Source organism: Sander lucioperca, chromosome 17, assembly GCF_008315115.2.
Source record: "Sander lucioperca isolate FBNREF2018 chromosome 17, SLUC_FBN_1.2, whole genome shotgun sequence".
Lineage (NCBI taxonomy): Eukaryota > Metazoa > Chordata > Actinopteri > Perciformes > Percidae > Sander > Sander lucioperca.
In genome coordinates, this window is record NC_050189.1 from 5,502,192 (window position 1) to 5,529,552 (window position 27,361).

At 39.1% G+C, this 27,361-nt stretch overlaps 1 protein-coding gene across 3 annotated transcripts in view; it reads left to right on the forward strand.

Annotated features, from left to right (window-relative positions):
• The first annotated feature begins 256 nt into the window (after positions 1–256).
• c17h20orf27 (chromosome 17 C20orf27 homolog) overlaps positions 257–27,361 on the forward strand; it is a 35,449-nt gene continuing 8,344 nt past the window's right edge. For 2 of the 3 annotated variants that reach the window (XM_031289915.2, XM_031289916.2), the window contains exons 1-4: positions 303–644; positions 6,375–6,478; positions 16,278–16,414; positions 24,809–24,947. In XM_031289915.2, the coding sequence (XP_031145775.1) occupies positions 6,460–6,478; positions 16,278–16,414; positions 24,809–24,947 (295 nt within the window). In that variant the 5' untranslated portion in view covers positions 303–644; positions 6,375–6,459. Of the gene's footprint in view, positions 645–6,374; positions 6,479–16,277; positions 16,415–24,808; positions 24,948–27,361 lie in introns of all 3 variants that reach the window. The other variant, XM_031289917.2, reaches the window with a different exon arrangement.

A 27,361-nucleotide genomic window follows, 5' to 3' on the forward strand; every position in this document is an offset into this window, starting at 1 on the left:
GTACACATACAAGGAATTGGGCTCTATTTTTTGTTTTGTTTTTGTTTTTTACAATGTTATTAATGTACTTACACATGAATAAACATAATAGCGAAGAACAAAGGACAACAAAGCTGAACGAATAAATGTAAAGAATAGGTAGTATTATTTTTTAATAATTTTCTTGTGACAGAGAGAGCACAGAATTTTAATTTCACTCGTCCTATGCGTATAAAACACCACTAGATGGCGCCATTCAACTACAACAAAGCACCGGCGGCTGGAGTGAGGGAGGCGCCAACCGCTGCATACAAACAGGTTTGATCTTCATTTCTCAGCGAAACAGAGAGTAGAGAGGATCGGGTCAGGTGTCTCGGGTGAGCAGCTATTATGTTTATTCATCATCTGTGAAAAACCGGGTTGTAGTTGTAAGCAGCACACGAGGAGCCACGAACAAACCACGTGATCAAATGCGGAAATTGTCCTATCCTGAAAGTGTAGCCGGAGAAAAGAGAAAAGAGGGGAGTGGAGGCTGTGGTGTCCGTTTGTGTTTTGAGCTGCTGGTGGTTACTAGCTGGACCAAACAACACGTCCACACACAGACGCTCGGTTATCTGCACGGTTAGATACAGTGCGAGTGATCACCTGCCGTGAATAAAAGTCAGGTAAGCTTGACGGTAGACAAACCAAAAGAAATGTGACAGTTTGTGTTAACGCGATAACTTTTTACGGAAACGATTAATAACACCCAACAAGGACAGACTCACCTGTCGGGACAGCTCACTAGCTAGCATGTAGATGTTCATGTTGCTGTGTAGTTTAATAATGTTAGTTTCAGTCATTTTGTGTGTGTATGTGTATATTTATGTATGTATTTGTGTGTGTGTGTGTGTGTGTGTGTGTGTGTGTATTTACTGCAGTTTTTGTAAAAAATGTCACTTTTTGTGTGTATTTATTAGGGCTGAACGATTTTTGAAAATAATCTAATTGCGATTTTTTCCCCAAATATTGCGATTGCGATTCGATATTCAATTATTTTTTTAAGCTCTTTGTCTTCTGTATTATTCAACAAAGAATAATAATATAATAATTTATAGTATGAACACACAATTACACACTAGACAGTTAAATAAGTAAAAATATAGTATATATATCTATATACACACACACACACACACACACACACACACACACACATACATACATAAGTGTATTTTTTTTACAGTGCCCAGAGAGGAGCTGCCTCCAGCCCCTCCCCCTCGTGAAGTTGCGTGCTGCCCTGTGCACTTGCTCAGAGAGGCTATCGTTTCGTTAGCTAGTTGCTGGTGTTCTTGCCGTGGGATTAACTGTACTAATAAAACTGTTGAAACACCGCGGCCGCGCTGCTGTGAAAGCTCCCCGAACGTCATTTATCAGAGTCTGTTTGTTACCCCTCTCAGTGGCAGCTCCTCCACTCCATATCTTTATAACGGAGCTAACCGGAGCTAACCGCTAATCAGAGCTAACCGTTGCCAACCGAGCCTTGAGTTCTGTGTGCCTGTATCCATTAACTGCATGTGTCGGTACACGATCCGTTCTGCCTGCACGATCCGTTCTGCACATGCGCAAGATAATACTGTTTTACCGAGGATACGACCTGCACGATCTGTTCCACGCTAGCCTATGGCTAGCCTCCACCGGGAAGCTAACGTTAGTTTAGCTAACAGCTAATTCGGCTAACCGCTAGCTGACAGCTAGATTCAGTCTAAAATAACGTTAACTCAAACGTAATGGGAAAAGCAGGCTACAGCTAAATTAAGACTTCACAGTAATAACAATAAAGACAAGTATTGAGTGATTGTATTTTAAATGAGCACAAGTAGAACTGACGTAACAGCTGTTATATATGTTAGGTGTTTGTTATATATGTCAACGTTTATTTTCAAGTTTTATTTTGAGGGTCTTTTAAAGTTATTACATGCTGTCTCAGCTAGCAGTTAGCCGAATCAGCTGTTAGCTAAACTAACGTTAGCTTGCCTGTGGAGGCTAACGGCAGACCGCTACAATCAGCTAGCGGTTAGCCGAATTAGCTGTTAGCTAAACTAACGTTAACTAAAACTACGTCGACCGGAAGCGTGGAACAGATCGTGCAGTGTCGTAAATTCTCGTACAACCGCGCATGCGCGAACATTTTGCGCATGTGCAGAACGGATCGTGCAGGCAGAACGGATCGTGTACCGACAGCATGTATAGACTCAAGCCCGAATAAAATCCTTCATTTTATTAAAATGGCTGTAAAAGTTTTAAACTACAACTCAGAGTTGTTTGAATGACAGAAATCAGCTCCAGGTACAGCGTAGCGTTAGCGTGCTAGTTGATGCTTTCTCTGCAGAGTGCAGACTGATTTGCTCTCGCGAGTCATGTGACCAAATCGCAGCCTTTGCGATTAGGAAATCGCGTTTTAACATATCGCGATATTATCGCAAAAGCAATTAATCGTTCAGCCCTAGTATTTATACAGTCACAGCCTTGTTATATTCATTGTGTTGTGCTGCGTTATTGACCTTTTTTTCTTACACGCACAATTAAGAGTGAAAAACAAGGAGGCTGTATAAAGGGCCACTACAACCCAGCACATGTGCAATATCTAGATGTGCAATATCTCAGCTATTTATTGTTCAGATACAATTATTTACAGTATTGTCTAGTATGACTGATACAAATGTTGCAGATACATTTTCTGTTGATTCACTTTTCAATTAAACACCTAATTGTTTAAGCTCTAGAACAGGGGTCACCAACCTTTTTGAAACTGAGAGCTACTTCATGGTTACTGAGTCATACGAAGGGCTACCAGTTTTATACGCTCTTCTGAAATAACTAATTTGCTCAGTTTGCCTTTAGTTATATATGATTATTAATGATTAATGATAGTCATCTATGTGAAGACACTGATCACGTTAATGATTTTTCATTATCAACAATGACTTAACAAGGTGGGAAACAGGTAATATCAATATTCAATTTTCATTTTTAGAACAGGCCTGAGGGCTACTCATGTGGTCCTTGGGGGCTACCTGGTGCCCGCGGGCACCGTGTTGGTGACCCCTGCTCTAGAATCACATATATTATTGACTGGTGCAACAAAGAACAAAGGTAAAGCGCTAAGGACAGGGTTAACGGTGTAGTGAGATAGTGTTAACTTTATAGTGAAATTTATGTTTTTCCGTCACGCCCAGTGTGTGTCTGTTTCTCATGGAGGAGATGAAATCACTTTCCAAAAATAACAAGCATCAATTCAAAGCAGGAGACGGACTTGTTGCTGCTCGCTGTGGCATCTGCTATTTCAATGTATCAACTGTGGCACAGAGCTGAGGGAGGGCTGTCAGCTTCATGATTCAGATAAGGTTCATGCATGTAAAGTAAGGTACGGTGCTCACATCCTTTGGAGGTTACCACAGTGTGAATATACAGCAAGAACAGCTGTTACCAATAATTCATTACTTCTAACAACTCATTTATAAATACATCTGTGCTCTTTAATGACACAAACCATCCCATTTGCTTTTTGGGTCACATCTGTTCTGGTTGACATTGCAAATACATTCTGACCTGTACCCCACACTATGTTTGTGTTCAAAACATCAAACACAACAGCCCTGTTGCACCGCACAACACTATCTGGTGTCACAGCTGCCTTTTACCTTGCAACCGTCAACAACTCTGTTTTACTGCCCATGCTGCTGCACGAGGAATTGGAGAAAATAATTTTCCCTTTGGTTTTTCTCTTCCAAATGAGTTTGGCTAACCTGCAGGTTTGTTTAAAATCTGTTTGATTGTCTGGCTGCTCGTGTAGGCTATCTTGCTCTGTTGGGTTGCTTTTTAAGGATGTTACTGTTTCCCCAGTTCTCAGCAATATTACTGATAGCAAGGATGGCCATGACTACAAAAAAACAGATCCAATATGTAATAAAGAGGAATTATCAAGTTGTATACAATGGCAGTGGTCAAATTAAAGAATATATTTCATGTGACAACTATCACCTAAAGCATTTATGTCAACACCTGTAAGCTTGCGACGTTTTTGCAAAGCTGTTTCCATCCATCAGACATACTTTACGTGTCACCCTGCTGCTCTCACAGCTGGAGATGTTTGAATCTCATCAGTGGCTTTCTAATCATAGCGACCCATTTAGGCACCCAAAACAGCACTGATATTTCCTACTGTTCAAAGTAGATCATTTGGTGATTCAAACCTATTCTCAGTGGATGTGACATTTTTCTGTTCCATGATGCGACATCCTTCCCTCCATGTTGCAGCAAGAGCAAAGCAAAGACTCTGGCGCTGTGTCTTTGTTCCCAGCCTTGCCACATTAAAAGAAGAAAGTGCAAACCACAAGTAAATCATGGGGTCACTGGTCTCACAAAATATGTAAAAGGAGCAATTAAATGGTTATACCACCCACTCAAAGGAATCACAGGTATCAAGACTTGGCACAGCTGATATTTTATAACAAGAACATTTCCAAGGCTATTGTTAGACCAGCAGCGTTAGATTTTTTTATGTGTCCAGATTGGAATATTGATCAAGACTGCAAAAAAATAAATATATGTTAACATGGCTGCATACATGATCCTCATCTGTCAAACTGTCTGTGCTGAGATCAGGTATTAGCTTGTCATAAAGAGTGAGAGAAAACTTTTTTAATCTTCTTGCGTCCCAACAACACTCAAAAGCCACCACAGTACCTATACTGTATATTTATAGTCACCATGCTTGTGAAGGGAAGCCTCTTTTTTGAAATACAAAGTGTGTGTGTGTGTGTCTTTATTCTCAAAAGGATTGTTGTAACTATGCTTTTTCTTTTAAAAACTTGGCACTTCAAGTGTGGCATGTTGCTGTATAATTAACTAGGGGAATACTGATTATATCTATGATTTAATTTGTCTTTTGATTATAAGGTCACGAGTCGAATACATTTTCGATTTAAAAAATGTTTTTTTTCAGCCTTGACACTCACAATAACAAGGACCACATAAATGCATTATACGTTTACAGGGGGGCACTTAAATGCACCATAAAAGTCCAGTCAGAGACCACATGCTCTACATTTGTTGTTGGCATAGACTGTATACAGTCTATGGTTATTGGTTTAGCTAGCTACATAACACAGGGAGGGAAGGCAACATGTTGTCACACGATGACTTCAGGGAAAGCAGGTATTTTCTAGTTCTGTTGTTTCTCCGTCAACTCTGACTATGGCAGTGGCCGGTGTTTCAAAAAGTTCAGCAGCAGGCTACAGTCTTATATGCTAACTTATGCTGTGTCTTCCGTGTGTTTTTTTTCTTCTTTTTTGGACACGTGCAAGTAGGCCAGGTTGGAGAGAAAGAAAATACTAGGAGACTTGTCGATACTGCTTTTCATTTTGTTAATTGAAATTGAAAGCTCATATCGGTGGATTTTCCATATAAAATCGAAATCGTGACACCCCTAGCACTAACTATTAGCAACATGCCAAACCTGGCGCCCTGTACACTATCCATGCTGCCTGATTGGTTCAGGTGCCCTTCGAGATGATTTTAACAAAGCACCAGTACTAGTAGGCATTCATTTGTACTAATAATAGCATTATGTCTGCCCCAACTCTTGTGGTAAAATGATTTGACCAACTGTCTTGTTTTCACTACTGAAAATACTACTGCTACAATTACTAGTATTGCACCAACTACAGTTTCCACTTCTGGTAACATTAGGAAGGGTAATGAGTAATTTGTGGTCATTCAAAGCTTTCACCTGGTTTTTAATATGTAAAGTCACAGTTTTAGAAAACTTGTAGAACTGTACACGTGTTGGTTATTGTTGTAATAACCAACACAAGTAATGCCTGAAAATAAGGCTGCTCTCTTGAGTATTATTGCAGCAGTAGATTACATAGCCCTGCTATCTATCCCTTTCACGTGTACTGCCATTTATTTCCAGCCTATATTTCAATAGTTATATTGGGCACCTCCCAGAGATGTGATGAATGTTTTCCATTTGTGTGAAGCCCATGAAGAGCAGCTTCAGCCCTTAGCTAATCCTCTTAGACTGTTTTGTTGTTTCCATTAATTGAAGTCACTGCTGGGAGTCTCTGATACTCTTGGATTGACTTGTACAGCAGAGCTGTGCTCTCAGCTGAAATACAGGCTAACCTGGGGCCATGCATTTGGAAAGAAAAACACCTACTGTGGCGTGCTATTATTTCCCTGTTTTATTTCGCTCTCATGTTGAACCTTTACCTTCCTCCTTATCTTCCAGTGTTCTTCTGTTGATTTAATCATTGCCTATTGTTTTCTGTCTCTTTCTCTCTCCCACTCTCTTTATATTGCTAAATGATTCTCCCTCATTGTCTCCTCTATCCTAACTTGTTTTGCAGGCTCGTTCTGCGGTCACACTGCTGAGATGACGAGGCTGTGACAGCGTGTGTCCAAGTGTGTTGGTACTGGATTAATTCTTGTGAAATGGCTGCAGCTAAGAAGAGTGAGTTTTTATTATTGCTTTCATTGCATGTTGTAATAAATGTGATGTACACCAACTTTTCATATTTAAAGGTATGTCTCCTAAGTCTTTCAGTAGTACAAAGTCCACTCTAAAGCTGTGGAATCAATTTTAAATTGTAGATACTGCTTTGAGGCAGACAGGACAAGCAGTAGTTAATATCTAAGTTGTAGCCAGCCCAGGCTAACCCACTGTCTTTTGTTGTTGAAATCACTCATGTGGCATCAGGCTGCACAATTAATTAATTGCATAAATTCATCTTAGGGGAAGTGAGATAGGTCCAAACTTGCCCAGTTTGGCAACAGAAAGAAAATCAGTCTACTGTTACTACTTAAGTTACACTCTAACTTCCGTTTCACTTGGATTTTTAAAGTTTCTTAGAAGGGTTTGGCTGTTGCAATTAAAAACAGGATGACAGATTCTTCAGTATAATGTATTGTGATTGAGAGCCCCACATTAACCTTTTCACCGGTGAGACATCCTGGGGGCATTGCAGGAAGGATAATCAATTAGATTTCATTCCATAATCGATTTGTTCTTTCAGTTGGGTTTCTTGGGAAAGGGGTGTGTTGATGCTGGCGAGTCTGTGTCAGCAGATTTGTGACAAATTTTTGTGAAGACAAGCAAATTTATTTCCTTAAAAGCAGGAAGGGCTAAAAAAAAAAAACACTGGAAGAGAACCTGGCAGAGAGCTGTAAATGACTCCTCACATTTTTATCACAACCATGAATATGCTTTATCTCTGACCCAGTGGAGTATAGGTACAGTATGTGGTGTTTTCAAGGACCACTCTGCAGGCCTTTGTTCTCTTTGATAAGGTCACTGAATGAAGGGCGGTGCAAAGGGAGCTTCTCTATTGACTTCTTGCATATATTTTACATACGTATGTCTGGGGTGGACTGAAATGTCACAGGAAGAGTGTTTGTTGCCTTTTTCTACGGGGAGAGGTTGGAATGTGTTGCCATCTTTAGGAGAATAAATGTATTTTATAAATGAAAGACACTTTTATTGGGTAGTTTTGGTCTTGTCTCTTTAGAACAATTTTAGGCAAGGATCTCTGAAGAAGTAGTTTGCTATTCAAACTTTGTTTACACTAATGTAGTAATGCTAAGTTAAAAAGCTCCACATTACGTTGAGTGAGAGCAGGAAAAAAAGGATTTTGTAAAACACTGATGTGGTTTTCAGCTATTACCAGGGGTCAGCAACCTCAGGCACAACATTTGCACACAGTAGCTCAACTAAGGCACATTAGCAATAAGTGTGCAAGAGAATATTTTGGACATTTTCCAATCTGCATGCCAAATGACCTCTTTAACAGCCGTTGGAAGGAGCACAGCCTGTTATTTACGGTAGTTTGACTTTTTCCCCATCCGCATTCCACGAAGACCCGCCCTACTCTGCCTCTGATAGGCTAGTACTCGTTGCCTTCTTCACAGAATGCGACGCAAAGGAAAGAAATAACACTGCCTGAGCGGGCCCGGTATAGTGGCAGGCTTAATGCTGATATGGCACACTGATTAACAAGAACATTTTAAAATGGCACTTCATATTAAAAAGGTTGCGACCCCTGTGTTAGACAGTAGATGAAACCAACACTCTCCTAAACTTTCTTTGTAATCATTTATTTTGTATGTTAATATAGCTGACTATACAGTATGGGCCCTATTAGATACTAACGATCTAAGCGCACAGCGTGAAGCGCATGGCGCAGGTGTGTTTAAGGCGTGTCCAAATCCACTTTTGCTAGTCTGAAGATGGAAAAAAGGGTCCGTGGGCCAGGCGCATGGTTCAAAAGGGTTGTACTTAGTGTCTTAAGTAATTCATAGGTGTGTTTTGGGCGTAACATGCAATAAACCAATTAGAGTGTCATCTTCCATTCCCTTTAAAAGCCAGGCACGTTTGTCAGTTGGCGCATTGCTATTATGATGGCAGATTTGCGCCGTAATATTTTTATTTGTAATCTTTTGCATGTTTGTGTGCTGCTGCGCATCCCTGTGTGTGCGTGCGCTGTGCAGAAGCCTAGGCGCATTTTACTAATGCGCTGTTAAAATAACAATGAAATGCTGCGCTATTGACTAGACCAGGTTTTTGTTGGTCAATGGCGCAATCACTTTCCGCTGCCTCAAGATAGCAATACGCCAAGAATTCACCTGAACACACCTCTCTGTAAGACCAGCACGCCCATGGGCGCACAGATGGGCACAGGTGCATTTGTTATTATACAATGTGGACGCTGGATGGTCTTAAAATAGCAAAGACACTTGCGTCGGGCTTTGCGCCGCGCCGGGTGCAAGATAGGGCCCCATGTGTCGTCACATATATTTGTGCTTCTTGAGATGGATTTGTGCAGTGAAATTGTAAGGCTGGCAAGTAGTGTACTTAAAACATAATTGAATTTGTGTTTTAAAAACGAGTCCCAGGTGTGTTAAGTTATTAATATCTTCACCAGATGGAGAAGCTTGCGATTTACAGCGAGTGATGACTTGAGGTCATTGAAACAGGACGGGAACTTGGCCATAGTGCTTTTTGGAAATCACATGACAGAGCTGTTTAATTGCAGGCGATGGTGGTAAGGAGACCTACAAATATTGCATTGATTGAAACCAAATGTGGTGCTTCTTTTGGTCCTAAACCTGCTGCTTTTTCCCCCGTACAAACGTGCAGATTTTTGTTTATTTGGAGCATATTGATATTTTGGTAAAAGAGAAAGAGTTCAGATAAGAAGGCTGATAGGCTGAGCACTGTAATATCTAACAGAGGCAGACAGACAGATTAGTGGAAGGACAGAAGTAGATAGAAATTAATCTGAAATAAGCCAGTTCAGTGGGATTGCATGTGCGTATGTGCAAATGTTATGTTGTGTGTGTGCACATGCATCTGTTTAGTTATGGGTCTGCTACTACTGAGAGGGTAAGTGTGGATGTATGTCCATGCTCTGGTGCTGTCTGAGATTATCCAACCTATTGAAAAAGGCCACAGATCTCAGGATTGTGATAATGAGCCTGACAGAGGCTCGGCCCAGGGCTCTGAGGCTGTTTGTATACGTGCAAGTACATCAAATGCAAATATAAAGTAAAAAGAGCTGAAGAAGTAAACATTAAAGCGATGCAGTAAAATGTGCCAATGACAAATGTTTTTTTTCCTATACACGCTAAATAGTTAAATTACTTTTTAGGGGAATTTGTAACATATTTAGGTGCCAAATGGTTAGTCACTCAAACATTATGCAATATATCATCAACATTGTACAGTTAAGAATGGTCATATTTGTTGCTCTTGAGGCTGTGAATCAATGTAATTGATGAGGCTGTGCCGAGATGATTCCTGAAAACAGGACAGGATGAGTAGAGCTGTAGTACTCATTGCAATATGCAAAATGCTTGAATTTTGATGTTGTGTTTTCTAGGTTTGAAATGTGCTTACATTTTGGAAAACTTGCTTGAAATGCTTGAAATTGTAACTGTATTTCTTTCACGACAAATTTATTATTATTTTATTAAATGGAGAAATAAAATGTTGGAGAGCTTAAAATAAAACCTGCTCGCTTGTGCATGTGTGACTGCGATCTGCCCGTCTGTTTCCATATGTGATTCCGCCCCCTGTACAGGTCCTATACCCTGACCAATCGGCTATCCTAACCTTAACCACTCGAGGTGAAATGCCTAACCCCAACCAATCAAGCTGCTTCGTAGGGTGGGTCTTGGCGTGGGATTTGTAATATCGCCGCCAGGTTGTCGTTTCAATGAACGTTGGCTGGAAGATGAAAAATACAAATTATGGATTAAACGGGGACAAACCCCACGAGTTGCCTCTTGTAAAGTCTGCAAAAAAGACGTGCAGCTTTTCACAATGGCCTTATGCAATATTTACACTGCTCTATTCCAGTAGATAAATGTATATGTCTTGGCAATGAAATACATTTTTATTTTCAATTACATAATATAGGCTATTTATCAGACAGGTGCCTGTGCACTGTCAGTCTTCTGGGTTAAAATGTAATTACAGGTTGTTGTTGTTGTTGCACTGTCTCAGATTTTGTTCAAACCTTGTCTATATCAAGAATGTGTCCCAAAACCAAGGCCTGTAAAATATTTCTGTTCAAATCCTGTCTTCATATTTTCAGCCCTTGAAATTACTTCAGTTTTACAGCCTGAAAATCACATTATCTGGGAGCAATATTTGGACATTAATATAATGAAAAGTATTATTCATAGACAGCCCAAACTTTGTAGGGTGGAAGACAAACATGTCAATATGATTGAACCAGTACAGGTTGGTACAGCATGCCCTAGATTTGGGAAAAAAAGTGTGAAAAGACATTAAAGGTAGCATAAACTTTGAGCAAAATCTAAGGGTGCAGCAACTGTTTTCCTGGATTTTGTCTGATTTGACACAGAATAACCAGCTGCATGTCATTTGGCTCAAATCCTCCCAGTCAGTGCTCAGTTCTTACATTGATTCAGACAGGTTAGATAGCAAGCAAAGTCTACTTAGACAGTGATACATTTTGAAAAATAAAAAAAATACTTGTGTTTTGCTTAAATATCTGATCTGATACGAAACACAATTTTGGCTGTTTATAGCATTATCTCTTTTAATGTGATAAAACCACTAAATAATCATTTTGACTATGTATTGGTATGTAATTCACGTGATGTAAGGTGCTGGAAAAAGCTTTAAAATGGACCTTGAAAGTGCTTGAATTTGACCTTGGAAAAGGTGTACGAACCCTGTGAATGACAAAATTGAACAATGCTGCCAGCTACACCCACCACCATCATGGCTGGTCTACACAATAAGGCTGACTCTGTCGATTTTACAGTATGTTTTGAGGCATGTTTGATTGCAATGCTTGTTCTGTAAATACCAGTAGCGGTTTTTGGCACGGGCGAAGTGGGCAGCCGCCCGGGGCGGCATTTTTTCATGACACATGGGGGCGGCACGAGCCCCAGGAACGGATCACTGGCCTTTCCGTCAGTATCAATCACTCAATAGGGGAGCAGATTTCATATGATAACATCATTGATGATTTTGCATCAAGGAAGAAAGGTCAGGTTTTAGTTTTAGTTTGTGTTTTCTGTTCTTAGTGCTATAGTGTAATAATTACATTCTCTTTAGTGTGTTTTCACATTTGTGTGATAAAGGATTTGTGCTATTTAGAATATTTATTCTATATTTTATTTGCATATTCTTAATATTTTATATTATTGTTGCTCTCTGCTTTTGTTAAATTTTATATATATATGATTGTATATATTTTTGGCACATATATATATATATATATTTATTATTATTATTATTATTATTATTATTATTATTATTATTATTACACAATTATTACAAATTATACAAATCCTTCATTAGAACATTTGAACAACAAACTTAGTCCAACTAAATCCAGTTATTTAACTATTGCAATTACAACAGGAAACACACTTTTTAAGTTGCACAATCTCCACTTCCAACATTTTCAAAAGACAATGAACACAATTCTGCAAAATTCTGCAATTTTGTGTTTTGGGGTGCTCGAAGGGGGTTTCGCCCTGGGTGTAATTCAATGTAGAACCACCACTGGTAAATACACACATAACATCACATTTTAGCAGTGAGTCTTACATTCATGCCGCTGATGATTTTGCCTTAATAATAGTTGTCACATGTCTTTTAATGGATGTTCAGTTCTCACTTTAGAGGAAGTTCAGTTAGACTCATTTCAAATGAAAGCCCCCTCTCTTGCAAACTCCAGAGTACAACGTACCCAACTCTAACTGCTGATAGACTGGCTTACAGTATGAAAGCCCGCCATTATTAAGCTTAATGTGTGAATCTAATTATTGTCATGGAGTTCTATTGTATGCACTTCTAGACTTCATACAAAAAGCCTCTTATAGTTCCCAGTCAGAAGTGAAGAGTTTTGTGCTTTTAGATGTGATATTTCTGGAGAGTAAGAGAGCTGTAGTGTAACTTTTGTAGTTAGAGCAGTGTCTCATGCACATACTTAACTTTGGTGGTGCCAAACTTGAGCCTTAACCAAAAATTGAGCTGAAAGAATTGTGAAAACCAAAAGTTGAAAAACCCAAAGATATACAATTTATAATGATATAAACATGTATACATTTGGGGAAAACGTCAGTCTTTAAACTGTCCCAAATTGTTAAAAGGTATGGTATATACTGTATATCATACATTGCTCTTAATTGTTAAATGTTGAATACTCAACCCCAAACACTACGATACTACATTTCTTGTCATCAAATACATGGGTTTTATATACTTTCTTATCAGCGTCACTTTTGAAAAATGGTGGAAATCTTGATAATATTTTACTTTAATATATGAATTGAAGGCACATTGTCAGAAAAGAAAACTCTTTTTCAGATATAAACCTACCCTGGCTCTTGTTATCCTTTATCTGGATTTGGGAGAGACTTAGGATATTGTGCTTGTATCTTTAATCAAAACTTCCACTATGGGATATTGTTAATATTGCAAGGTGTTCTGCTTTATCTTTCCATATCAAACAGCTTTACATATTAAACAACGTTTTAATATAACCAACACACACACACACACACACACACACACACACACACACACACGCACACACACCAGCCCGCACATATGGAACATTATGTAACTCCTGAACTCATTATTGTGACCTATATTGCTGAAAGCAAGGATTTCTAATCTCTAATATGAGTCTGTATAAAAAGTTTAATGGAACTAGGCCAACTGGGGCAGTAATGTCCTGTGCTTCATGTAATGCAAAGACATAATTCAGCATTTGAATTCAATTAAATGCATTGGTGCAAGAAGTATACACAGTAGACTTGGCTCTTCAATATTAGCAAAAATGCATTTGAGACTTTCAAACACTGAGGTGTGATTAATTGTAGTAAGGCATGATTGTTCCAGCGAGATGTAATTTAATTAGTGCTTCATGTGCTATTGTTTTGGAAGTAAGAAATATTAATTATGTTGCTATCGGTTTGATCTTTGAGATAAATGTTACATTATTATCAGGCTCTGCTCTGTTATCTTATTAATTAATTATTATTTATTTATTTATTTATTATTACAGTTGACACCGGTTTGACTTTGGCTTGTCATGGCTTGGCAGAAAAAGTAAAATTATTCTCTTTTCGACAAAAATGTGTGACTTTAAGAAATATATTTCTGGTCTAGATAAGGAGGCGAAGAAATGCCTCTGCTAACAAATTTAAAGAAAAGGAGACCCATATCCCAACTGTCAAGATGGCAAGAATTTCCCGATTAAAGTTTAAATTGGAGTTAAAGTCCCTGAAAACTTGGTTTCAAAACTTTGTATGACTGCATTTTTCCAACAATCAAAGTTAATCTAACTAAAATGGAAGGAGTCTCTGTCTGTATGTTCTTTGATTTTCTGCCAAATGGCATGCTGGGTACAGCTTGCTCTCTGTCGCTTGCTACAGTCAATTAAAAAAGATGATGAAAAAAGACAGACCAGAGATGTTACATTGTAGCAAACTCAAACATTTTAAGCAATGTAACTTTCAGAATGAATACTTTTATTCCGGGAAATAGCCTGGTCCCAAATAGCTAGCTGTTAGCAAATGCCGTATATACTGCACTGCTAGGGGCCGCAATTATGTCATGGCAGGTGTATTGCTCAGGACCCAAGGAAGCTCAGTGTTGACTGTGAAGTTGTTTGGATGAGCGGTTCTCGAGAAAGCCTTTTCCACACTAACTAGTACATATAACATCTGGGTATTTATTAAGAGGTAATCTGCTTCATCAGGACTGTGTGGGCGTGGTGGTTTGATCAGATTTGATTAACATAAGCAACAGTCATTAGATTTTGATTCCAATGTTGCTAAATCATGATTGGTGCATGGAAGTCTGTGACATCACCTTTTTCCAACTGAGCCCCGTCCACTTCAAACCAGTAAGAACACAAACAAAAGCACAAATCGCTCATGTGAAATGACCAAAATTGTTCTAACTTTGGTAGAAAATTGTGCGTTAATACTTGACCCCATGGCTCATAGAAAGCAGTTCATTGGGAAAACATGCATTTTAGGTTTTTGGAGCAATAGGCACAAAGTTGATTTACATTTATAATAACTTCAGTTTTGCTTTATCTTAAACTACTTTTTTTTAACTTAGTCTTTAAATGAGAATATCTTCTAATGTGAATTAAGCTAACATCTAGCTTATTGAATTAATAATGTTGAATCCATATACCTGTTCAGTGTGGTGATGAAAATGCCTTGTGTTTTCATTATGACACCCTGTGAGTCTGGATAGAAATATACCCAAGCCTGAGAAGCAGCGCCAAAATGCCTAGTTCCAGAGTTAAGTGGTGAATTTTTTCATTTTTAGTTAAGTGGCAATAAGAAACATGGTGCCAAGGAAGTGTGTGTGTTTATGATATAGACAAGGTGATCCTTGTCTATAACACACACACACACACACACACACACACACACACACACACACACACACACACACACACACACACACACACACACACACACACTGCAACAGCCATTTCCCGAAGAGTTTCTTTGGGAAATTGTGTTCAAATTTAAGTGATGGATGAGTCCCAAAAACAGGACAACCTCCTATTAATACAATATGTAATAAACATTTAAAAGGTTGTGTAAGTGTAGCAAATGTTTAGTTATCTCTTATAGTTTAACTTCTGTACATGTTTTACTCTCCTCTGAAGTCTGGGAAAGTGTTGCTTTATAATCAGCCCCAAGGCCCTTCAAATTCAGACAAATTGTTTGTTGTCAAAGAGAATTATTGTTTTTGGAAGGAGGGGGTTTATTTGGAGAACAAGTTTCCATTCTCTCACACTGGGAATAAATGCCTGGGCAGGAGAACAATAAATATCAGTGTCTCTCAGTGTCATAGGAGAGCGCTAAAACCTAATGGGAAGTAATATGTTTAGCTTGTAAGCCTAAACTTCTTTAGCTCCTTTATTTTGACACTGGGATCCCATGGAGATATAGAGGACTATTTAATGTAATGTTATTGAAAAGGTAAGTTTGATGGCAAAATCACCATAGTAACTGAATAATTTAAAAGGCCACCTTTTAATTTGTTTTACCTCTAGGGTTCAAACTCTATTAGAGCTGCCAGTAGCCTACATTCGGTCGCAAAGCAAAATAATTTGTAAGCAGTTGTGGTCAGTAATAAATCTCCATCATATCAGCAGGGGAAGACATGATTGGCCAATTTCTGGTATTCAAAAAGGCCCCGATATTACCAAAACATGACTGTAAATTGGTCCCTCGCCCCTGTGATACCAAGAATCAAAACAAACTTTCTAGTCTTAGTGACTCTCTTGTTGATTATAACTGCAGCCAGCAGAAGCTCCTGGAGCATTTCTACCATTTTTCACTCTAAATCATCTACTCTTTTCAGACTTTTTCAACATCCATTTATCTTATTCTTTTCCCCTTCAGACTTTTTCCTCTCTCCTTTAACTGTTCAACTGCTTTCTCTCTTTGCCCTTCAGTCCTGCCAACACTATAAAATAAATATATATATATATGAGATCAACTATGTGCTATGTGTGCATATGTGCCTGTGTGTGTGTTTCAGGCCTTGGCAGCTCCTGAGCATTCACACTTTGCAACCATAGCAGGTCACTCAAACCTGCTATGGTTGCAAAGTGCCTAATGTCACTGATAGTCGACAGGCCCGGTTAAGCACGTCTTTTCTCTCTTTAAAATGGATCCAGGAGTGGTTTTGTTCATTTCCGACCTTCAGTGGCTCTTTCCTCTTCTCTCAGGTTGTGCGAAAGCAGGAGGCGTTCGGTTCTCAGAGCCCCCCGCTGGTGGAGCCCCATCACATGTTCACTTCGACGAAAAGCTGCATGACTCCATCGTCATGGTGACTTCGGAGGATGATGGCAACTTCATGGTCAAGGTGTGTTTAACTAACTAACTAACTAACTAACCTGTAACTCATTAGCTACAATGGATGAATACGATTTGTTTAAATTTAAGGTTGTAAGGTGTAAAGTTTTTACATGATTGTGAACATTTAGACTCTACTGTCTCTTGCGCTTCTATTTTATCTTAAAGTTTTATCTCTACCAACGTATGTATGCGTTGTGTATCAAATTCAGGTCCTGTTACTCATATAAGACTCGCAGGGTTCAAAATTAACTTTTCAAAAATGCTTAGTCAATGTTCAAATTTCACCAGCCTCTCACTAGATTACCATTGTTTTTTTGGCTGGTGAGTGAATCAAATCTACCAGCCACTTGCATATTTTACCAGCATTTGGCTGGTGATATTGCTAATTTTGAAACCTGAAGGCAAAGAATAAAATCATTTTTCCATCATTATAACAGGTTATTTTCCCCAAGGGGGTCTGCCCACTGACATTTTTAAGAAACACCTAATTTAAATTACTATACTACCCATATCCAGCTTATAAAGGTTAATTGAGTGTTTTTTGTTGTTGCTCATAATCAGTTGTTGAAAATAATATTTGATTTTCCGTCTTTGGTTGGTTTGATTGATACCAAACTCGCTTCAAAAATAATTTTCTCTCACAACTCAATAGAACTAACAATCATATTAATCAATATGATTTGAAAGCACTACATTATCTAGTCAAGATAAACATTTCAGCTGTTATTGAGGATCTACAGTTCAAGTCATTACTTGGATACTTGTCCAACATTCAACACCTTTAAAACTCACTTAAAACAGTGGGTTCTAGAAAACCAGAGATGCACTCACTTTTAACTGTCTCACATTTCATCACCCATACACGTTCACTGTTAAATTGAGTGCAGTATAGAGGTGGAGGAATAATTTCTTTGTCATCATGTATTTCTGTTTGTTTGTTTGTTTTGTCAATGTATATGTCACCATTATGTGTACCTTTTAATGTATAGTGAATGAGTCTTATGACTGCTGGCTGTCTCTATGTTAGTCCTATGTTACCTGCATAGGGACTGCAGATGAAAAGTAGTTATTTTTACTAATTCTGGCATATTTACATGGTGTTTTTATACAACAGTGTTCATAAATATGCATGGTCCCTATAAAATAAACCAATAAAATAAAAATAAAAAAATAAATAAAAATAAACTGCTAAACTATGACAGGGGACCCATGGATGTGGTGTAGTAGTTAATCGTCAGGAAGGAAGTAATTGACAGCAGTAAATGAGACACAATGTCATGCATGACACTTAGACTGAAAGAAGATGTCATCTGCAGTGCATAAGATAGGGTTGTTGTCATGCTTTTTATGCAGCAAATGTTGCAATCACATCCATTTAGTTTCAAGGATTCACACTAAAAACTGGAACTCTTTATCTGTATTAGATAATGCTTGGCTTTTTTTTAGCAAGCTCACTTATCAGCTGGCATCATCACATACTCCCTTGGATCAAAACGTGTCCTGGAGTAGATTTCTGCCCAGCCAACAGCCATTATTCAGCCCCCATCTGCTTTATGGACACCATTTACAGCAGAGCACTTAATCCAAGTCCAAGTTAATGTTCTTGCCAGGGTTATAATATCTTTGTAGATCAGATTCACAATAAAAACAGGCAATTAAAACGCCGGATATAGTGTATAAAATGGAAGCAAATGGGAGCAGGTAAGGACAAGACTGGGAGTCAGCAGCTAAAGGTTGATTAAAGGTTCTTACTGTACAGGCACAATATCCTATTTCATTTCATCAAATTATTCAAATTAAATAAAAACCCAGGCCAAACCAAGCTACTATACTAAAGATGTAAACAGATTTATTACCACCGCTCAAACAAAGTAATCATTTTTGAAGCAGATATTAATTTAGATTTACTTGAATAAACAACAACACTACCTTTTCACAAATCTGTATGTATCTGTATAGTCCACTGGGCCTGAAAGTCTTAACAGGTATACTCATAAGTATAACTCTTTGATCTAGTGGGGGTAGTGTCCTCAGTTTCTACGAGCTTTGACGGGCTTCATCTGCAAAACATCCAGGAGAAGATTAAAGTCTTTTCTCATCACTGTTAATCTCCTCTGTCGGCTATAAAGGCAGAGAACAATGATATCAGACTTCTCATCTGTTTTTTTGCTATCAGCTCTTAAACTCTGGAGGAGCTCAATGTAGGAGCCAAGCAACAGAAGGTGCCACCGGCTCCAAAAAAACTTCAAAAACTGTAATAACAGGAGCCGGTGGAAAAGAAAAACGTACTTCTGTGTCTTAAATTTGACAATCAGTTAACTTGTTTCAGCTGGGCAGACTTCATTAACATAGAAGCTGCTGGTGATTGTGATGCTAATGAAGGGTTGCATCGATGAAACATGTTCCCTCATGTTCAATTAAAACGTAGCTCATTTATTTCTTTGAGATTTCTGTTTTTTTTTTTTGTTTTTTTACAGCTCTTCAGTCCTACATTGTCCTAGATGCAGTTATTAATGGCTTTTTTCTATTTATTAGTAATTAATATTACTGTGAATACGCATTCACCATTGCACTATTATTAGCATTGATCAGCAAAGATCCTTGGCTGGATTTGAGCACAGGACATGAAATAGAAATATCTCAACTCAGAGGATGAATCCCAATGACTTTGGTGGTTTTCCTATAGCACCACCATGAGGTTAACATTTGTGGTTTCGAATGAAATTACTTTCCATCTAGCGCCACCATCAGATCAAATTTTAATTTGTCCAATACTTTGGTTTATGACCAAATACTCGGAAAACGAATGACCTTCCCATCAGCCTCAGGGCTAATGTTAGCATGCTAATATGCTAAACTAAGATGGAAACCATGGTAAACATAATTATTAAACATCTGCATGTTACCATTGAGCATGTTAGAGTGCTAATGTTAGCATGTAGCTCAAAGCATCGCTGGGCCTTACAGAGCTGCTAGCGTGGCTGCAGACTCTTAAGTCTCGTTTTTAGATGTTGGATGAGGACACTAAAAATGAAAAAATAAGAACCTCGCCTATGTACAGGTGAATAATAGCTCCTAATGTGAAAACAATTCAAAAGCACTGATTTAAATGTTTGAGAAAAGACATGCACACAGGCAGAGGACCGACACCACATGATTTATCTATTGTCATGGATTTGTTACCCTTTGAGTGGACGGCACACAAAACTAAGTGCATTTCAAGTAGCTTACGTTTTCAGAAAAGATTTCCTGCCTGCAGGCAGAGTAAGTCCTAGAATCATTTAAATCAATATTATTATTTGGTCTCATTTTCTCTCTTTTTACTGTCACATAATAAACCTTACCTTCTCGCTTTAGTTGATGAATTCAACCGCTTAAATTAGGGCTGGTTGATATGACGATATACAGTATATCAAAATATGGAAAATGAAAATATCTATCATATATATATTTTTCTATATTGTTTCTATCGTGATGTCAAAAAAACCAGCGGGCGTTACAGCAGTATTTACACAATTTGGACGACTCTTTATGTTCTGATACGTTATGTTCATTTTGCACTCAAGTTCTTAGTAAAATGAGGAAAAATACTTTTCATATGTCAAGTATTTAATTTGCGCAGGAGTATACAAAAATAAGCTTTACCATTTGGTTAATTCATATTAACTATTTATTTTTTTGAATTACCAGAAAACATGCTATATCGTGGTAAATGTTGGTTGAAGTTCACTAAACTTGGATGGTGTATCTGCTCTAATAAACACCAAACACACTCAGGAGCCTTTCAGGTTGATTTTCTTCTTCTGCTATTTCTCAGTTACACCAAAATTCCAAACGAAGGTTTTGTGAACACTCACTGTAGCTAAGCCTTTCCAAGCTTTGAAACTATTTCACAGCCAAATCAATTTGCTAAAACGCTGCTTGTGCACGTGTAGATGGACTACAAACTTGGCTGTGACCTTCACAGTTACAGAGCAGTGTGAGTTTGTGCGAGTGTGTTTCACAAAGCTCTTTAAGCGCGCTTGAGAGTGGGCACAGAGTGCTGTCAGCCCAGCGTCGTGGCTCATCGTGGAGCTGAGGGGAGGGGGGTGGTGTTGCTATGGAAATGGCCGGGGGGGTTGTACAGACCAAATATGAGGTGGGAGTGTGTGGGATGGAAGTGTTATGCATGCAACAGCTGTATGAATACCAGTTTTGAATAGGGTAATTTGAATTTCACAATGTCTGTATGTCACTGCGTCAGGCGGGGTCACATAGAAACAAACACAAAATCCTTGGTAGTGTTTTTGTGTGCTTTAGTATCTGATGAAGATAATGGACATAAGCAGCTGTCAGTGCTGCAGAGATCAGCTGGAAAAAGTGTGGCTGCAGAGGCCAATTGAAATTATTTGAGTGACTCAGGACAGCCATGTTTATAGACTTGCAGATTACGTTTATGAGCTTTATCAGTAGGTTAACATGCACATTAACTACAATCATATTACTGTGAGTAACCAGATTAAGGGTTAATGACTGCAAGGATGTGTGGCTGCCTACAGGAAACATTGCCATAATAAAAGAGATGGGACATAAAAAAGGGCTATACTTGTGTTTAGTTTTGGTTTAGAGCAGCACTTATTCATATTTTTATATTGACAATGGATCTTAGAACTTTACTGTTTTGGTTCACCACACTGATTAGCGTTGTTTACAGGCAGTTGTCTTCAGCAAAAGCTCTGATAAACCCACTGTATGTTACCTGCTCAGCACCAAACGGAAGACAGACACAGTCAGTTAGTTACCAACTGGTAAACATAGTGGAGCATTTCAGCAGCTAAAGAGGCAGAGATTTCCCTCAGGAATTGGTGGAGAACAAAACAGAGCTCAAAGAAGAGTGAATATTGGACTTAAATCAGTCAAATCCTTAATTATGATAGCATTTCCTCAGTTCAGCACAGTTCTTTTATAGGTTAATGTCTCATTCACTGTCCATGGAGGATTTTTGTTTCTATTTTCTCCCAGTGACATCTCACATGTAAGGATGTCCAGTTTCTAGTTAGATTACATTACATTAAATGTCATTTAGCTGACGCTTTTATCCAAAGCGACTTACAATTGCTATATATCAGAGGTCGCACACCTCTGGAGCAACTAGGGGTTAAGTGTCTTGCTCAGGGACACGATTGATGTATCGCAGTGGGAATCGAACCTGGGTCTCCCACACCAAAGGCATGTGTCATATCCACTGAGCCATCACCATTTTTTTTACCTAGTTAGTAAAGACTGTTGCATGTTTATAAATACTGACTAAATTGTCTTGGTGAACTGGACATACAAGCTCATAAAATGTGTGGTATTTCCCCTCAAGTTGAGTAAAGAATTGCACCATTGTTTTGGATAAATGATGACTCATTTTTGTCTCTGGGTGTGTCCGACTCCCAGTGTTACACATAGAACATTTTAAACAATGACATGTTACCGTCATCGTTCAGTAGAGCACTCGTAAACTAGACTTTAAATGAATCAGAATCATATTTATTACTAAAGTAAGTTTTCACTTGCAAGGAATTTGCCTTGGTGTATGTGGTGCATACAATAAACGTAATAAAAGAAGCAATAAACAATAAGGCAAAGTACTGCTATAGTCAAGACCATACAAAATAGATTTATTAGGTATATTTTTTTTAGATTAAGAGTCTGTCAGAGTCTGTCACTGGGGGCCTTGTTGATGAGGCCCAGGAAAATCGGGAAGAAACTGTTCTCGTGGCGTCAGGGTTTTGGTCCTGATGGACCGCAGTTCCTGCCAGAGGGGAGAGGTTCAGAAAGTTTGTAACCGGGGTGGGAGGGATTGGCAACAATCTTTCCCGTCCGCCTCCGCGTCCTGGAGGCGTACATGTCCTGGAGGGACGGCGGATTTCAGCCAATCACTTTCGCAGTAGAGCAGATGATTCGCTGCAGTCTGCCCTTGTCCTTAGCAGTGGCAGCAGCGTACCAGATGGTGATGGAGCAGGTGAGGATGGACTCAATGATGGCAGTGTAGAAGTGCACCGTCATTGTCTTTGACAGGTTGAACTTCTTCAGCTGCGGCAGGAAGTAGATGCTCTGTTGTGCATTTTTGAGGTCCCGGGAGAAGATGGATCTCAGGAAGCGGAAGGACCCCACAATGTTGACTGTGGAGTCACCCAAGGTGATGGGGGTGGGTGGGGCTGCGTCTTTCCGGAAATCCACAACCGTCTCCACTGTCTTCAGGTTGATTAACTCCAGGTTGTTCTGACTGCACCAGGTCACCAGGTGGTCAATCTCCCACCTGTAGGCAGACTCATCACCACCAGAGATGAGTCCAATGAGGGTGGTGTCGTTCGCCAACTTCAGGAGCTTGAAGGACCGGTGACTGGACGTGCAGCTGTTGGTGTACAGCGACTTACTAACTGAAATGTTTCACATTGGTTATCACTCCTTGGTCTCCATCATTAAAGCAACCTTTCTTTTGGTCCAAATCTGCAGCATCACATTCATATTACATCAATTTTTCAGAGGCAGTTCACAGTGTCTGGACATGCGTGGGACTATGCTCACAGGATGGTTTTTCTGTGCAGTGCTCTTTCAGTATTCCCTTGCTTCCCTTCCCACTTCATGCTGTCTGCAGCCTCTGCTCTGCTGCTTTAGCCAGGGCTCGTGTGGGGATGGAGCTGCCGTTTGCAGCTCTTGCTGGAGGGTTTTTAGGCTTATCTCTTCATGCCTGCACTTCCCTGCGGTCTCCTCCTCTCTCTTGCTGTCTGTCTTTTTTTATTCTGACTCCTCTGTGAGGCTTTCTTCACTTCTCTCTGTGACGACTCCCTCATGAATTTTTCTCTTTGCTAAATGTTAGGCAGCTACCTCTACATCACTCCCTTCTCTCTACCTGTCTGTTGCTCTTGCTCTCACTTCCCTACTGTCTAGTCTCCTTTTAAATTTTGCATAGGGGTAGTATGAATTGCAAAGGTGTGAATTGTGCTGTGTGCCTTAGCAACAGGAGTGTTGCGTTTGGTTGTGTCAGTTATGTATGATAACAATTTGGAACCTGTTTTTTCTTTCGTTCTCCTTTTAAAATTATTTTATTTGACTCAACCTAATGGATGATCTTGAAAAGGGCTGCGACTGATTGTTTTTCTTATTGATTAATCTGTTGATAATTTTTTCGATTATTTAGTTAATCGTTGTAAAATGTCAGAAAATAGCAAGAAATACCCATCACTAGCTACCAGATCCAAAGGCGAAGTCTTCAAATTGCTTGTTCTGTCCGACCAGCAGTCCCAAAACCCAAATATATTCAATATTCAGTGATATAAAATCAGAATAAAGCAAAACATATTCACAGTTGAGAAGCTGAAATCAGATAATGTTTGGTGTTTTTTTTGCTTAATAAAAAAAAATCAAATGGTTATTTAATTTTCTGTTGATGAACCAATCAATTAAATAACTTATCTTTTTTGTGGCTACAAATCCCTTTTTAAATTGAATAATTAAGTGTACTTTCTGAATTTTGGAAAGGAACCTTCAACGAACGAATATTTTCATTATTGATTCATCTATTATTTTGAATATTAATCGCTTAGTCTGTAAAATATCAGACAATAGTAAAAGATGTTTATCACAGTCAAAGTGGCGTCTTCTTGTTTTCCAAAACCTAAAGACATTCAGTTTATAAAACGGAGAAAAGCAGACAATTCTCAGATTGGAGAAGCTGAAATCATGGAATACTTGGCAATTATTAGAAAAGTTGCAGATTAATCTTCTGTTGATCGACTAATCATTGTAGCTCTAGCTCTGGCTATGCTAAAGATCAGCCAAGGTCAGAGATATTCAACTTGTTCATTGCCACCACACAGAAAATCCATGCCGACTTTGAATTTCGTCCTTGTGGGGGCCCATGCTGGCGTCCATGTTTTGGTGGTCCTACTATAGCCTCCAAACTGCTGTAGAAGGTGTAACCATGAATAAGATTTAGCTCTTGAATTACTGACAAATCTTTTTTCGCATGGGATTAGTATTATTGGAAGATTTTGGAATTGAGTGAAATCCAGGAGGTAATTTAGTTTACTTCCCATCAGGCTGAAATTGCCAATTTGGCAGAGGTGAGGGGGATTAAGATCGCCAGAGCAATAACTAATAATTTCAATTAGAGCACTCCCTCACAGAAAACTCAGCCCAGCCGTGTAAGGCTTATGAGAATTAGTTATCCATTTTTCTCATAGAAATTAATCCTTTATTATTGAGCTGTAATGGATTTGCACTATGCCATGTGAGGCCAAGTCAAAGCCTGCTTCCCTCTCCCTATGTCACAGTCGGATTAGTCCAAACTTTGGAGAGAGAAAGACCGCCATTGTTTTCTTTACTTGTCTCTTTCCCTTTCAACTCTCTAAATATCTCTCTATCACTGTAGGTTGGCTTCCTAAAGACGCAGCACCGGTATGAAATAGTGTTCACCTTGCCCGAGGTCCCCGCTCTGGGGAAGGATGTATGTCCAGCACCAGTACCCAGTCCACACCTCCGGATCACTGATATCACACCGGCACCAGAGGGTAAGATCATGGAGGAAAAAACAAAACACAAATAAACACAGCAGAGAGTGCATCTAAAAGAACTTACTTCACACCATGCTTGCCCTGAATTCCATTCAAGTCTATCAACCACGGAACAGTGAACTGTATATTGCAGCTTTGTTGGACTCTGCACACTAGCTGGAGAAAGACCGACAGGGAGCCTAGTTTGCTTAGTAGTGTCTGCAGTCTTCTCTTTCAGGCAGCACACAGCTCTGACGACTCTTCCAAAATGCCACATCCAGGGCAAAACAGTCTGTAATTCACTCACTGCTACTCTAAAGCTTAATTGCTGTAAGTGCAGGTTGGATAAGGTCATTTGTCAATGCCATACTTCAGGATTACTTTGTAATATAGCCCAACTGATACTGTTTTTAAGGCTAATATAAAAAACAAAATTCAAATAATGGAGTATATCATCATTTTTAACATAAGCATAAACATGAATTATTTACAAGGACCCCTTTAATTACTTTTATTTTTAAAGTTGTGACCACAAAATGAACTGAACTGACATTTTACAGATGAAAAATCCCCTTGCCAGTAACCCGGACATCACAAAGTAAAAACCAAAACAGTAAGAACACAACATAATAAAACATTTGATCGCATTGTGACATAATAAACGGCAGAAGCAAATAAAAATAGTCAATCCTCAAGTAAAATCAGATATTAAAGTGCAAGTCACAGTAGATCTTAAAGCCCATGTTGCAGGGTTTATTTTCTAATGAATTTGTGCAATTTGCTTGTTGGTAATAAACATTTAAACTGTTACCCAATAACATCAAATACAATGGATATCACAAAACGGAATAAAATACGAAAAAAGTAGTACTATTTTACAGCGGTTTGCAATGATTCTCTTTTCCCCCACAATGCATTGCATTACGTCACGTTGGGGAGCCTGTCGGTACACGATCCGTTCTGCCTGCACGATCCGTTCTGCCTGCACGATCCGTTCTGCCTGCACGATCCGTTCTGCACATGCGCAAAATGTTCGCATGCGCGGTTGTACGAGGATTTACGACACTGCATGATCTGTTCCACGCTTCCGGTCGACAGCCAAGCTAACGTTAGTTTAGCTAACAGCTAATTTGGCTAACCGCTAGCTGATTGTAGCGGTCTGCCGTTAGCCTCCACAGGCAAGCTAACGTTAGTTTAGCTAACGGCTCATTCGGCTAACCGCTAGCTGATTGTAGCGGTCTGCCGTTAGCCTCCACAGGCAAGCTAACGTTAGTTTAGCTAACGGCTCATTCGGCTAACCGCTAGCTGATTGTAGTGGTCTGCCGTTAGCCTCCACAGGCAAGCTAACGTTAGTTTAGCTAACCGCTAATTCGGCTAACTGCTAGCTGAGACAGCATGTAATAACTTTAAAAGACCCTCAAAATAAAACTTGAAAATAAACGTTGACATATATAACAAACACCTAACATATATAACAGCTGTTAACGTCAGTTCTACTTTACTTGTGCTCATTTAAAATACAATCACTCAATACTTGTCTTTATTGTTATTACTGTGAAGTCTTAATTTAGCTGTAGCTGCTTTTCCCATTAAGTTTGAGTTAACGTTATTTTAGACTGAATCTAGCTGTCAGCTAGCGGTTAGCCGAATTAGCTGTTAGCTAAACTAACGTTAGCTTCCCGGTGGAGGCTAGCCATAGGCTAGCGTGGAACAGATGCTGCAGGTCATATCCTCGGTAAAACAGTATTATCTTGCGCATGTGCAGAACGGATCGTGCAGGCAGAACGGATCGTGTACCGACAGAGACGACAGACGAAAGCCCCGTCTCTGTTCACTAGGGATGGGCGATACCACACTTTTAGGATTCGATACGATACCAATACTTTTTCTTGCATTTTCATCGATATCGATACCGATACCGTTAATTTCTTATTCCCAATTTTTGTCAGTAAAAATATTATTACATTTAAGACAAATCACAAGACAAATACAGACCATTTATACAAAATGTATTATGATCAATACATAATAAAATTAAAAGTAAAATAAATAACATAAATATAAATGAAATAAATTAAATATGAACAAAAACATACACATTTTCAGGCCCTTGGCTGTGTCGCTGTCGGCTGTGTCGCACGTTGACGCTCATTCGCTTGTCTCACGTGACATGGGCCAGCTCAATACGCTGCCAGGTACAGGGGTGTCCCGGCACATAGTCATTTAAGTAAGTAATCTAAAACAGCTGAAAGTAATGCATACACCCCCAATTATTATTTTTTAGTTTATATCGATATTTTTTTAAGGAAATCGATGCCAAATGAGTAGCGTGAGTATATCGATCTATCGATACCACAGGATCGATACGCCCATCCCTACTGTTCACTGTCTATGGGCTCGGTCTGTGCCACTGGTGTTGCAAAATATGGCTT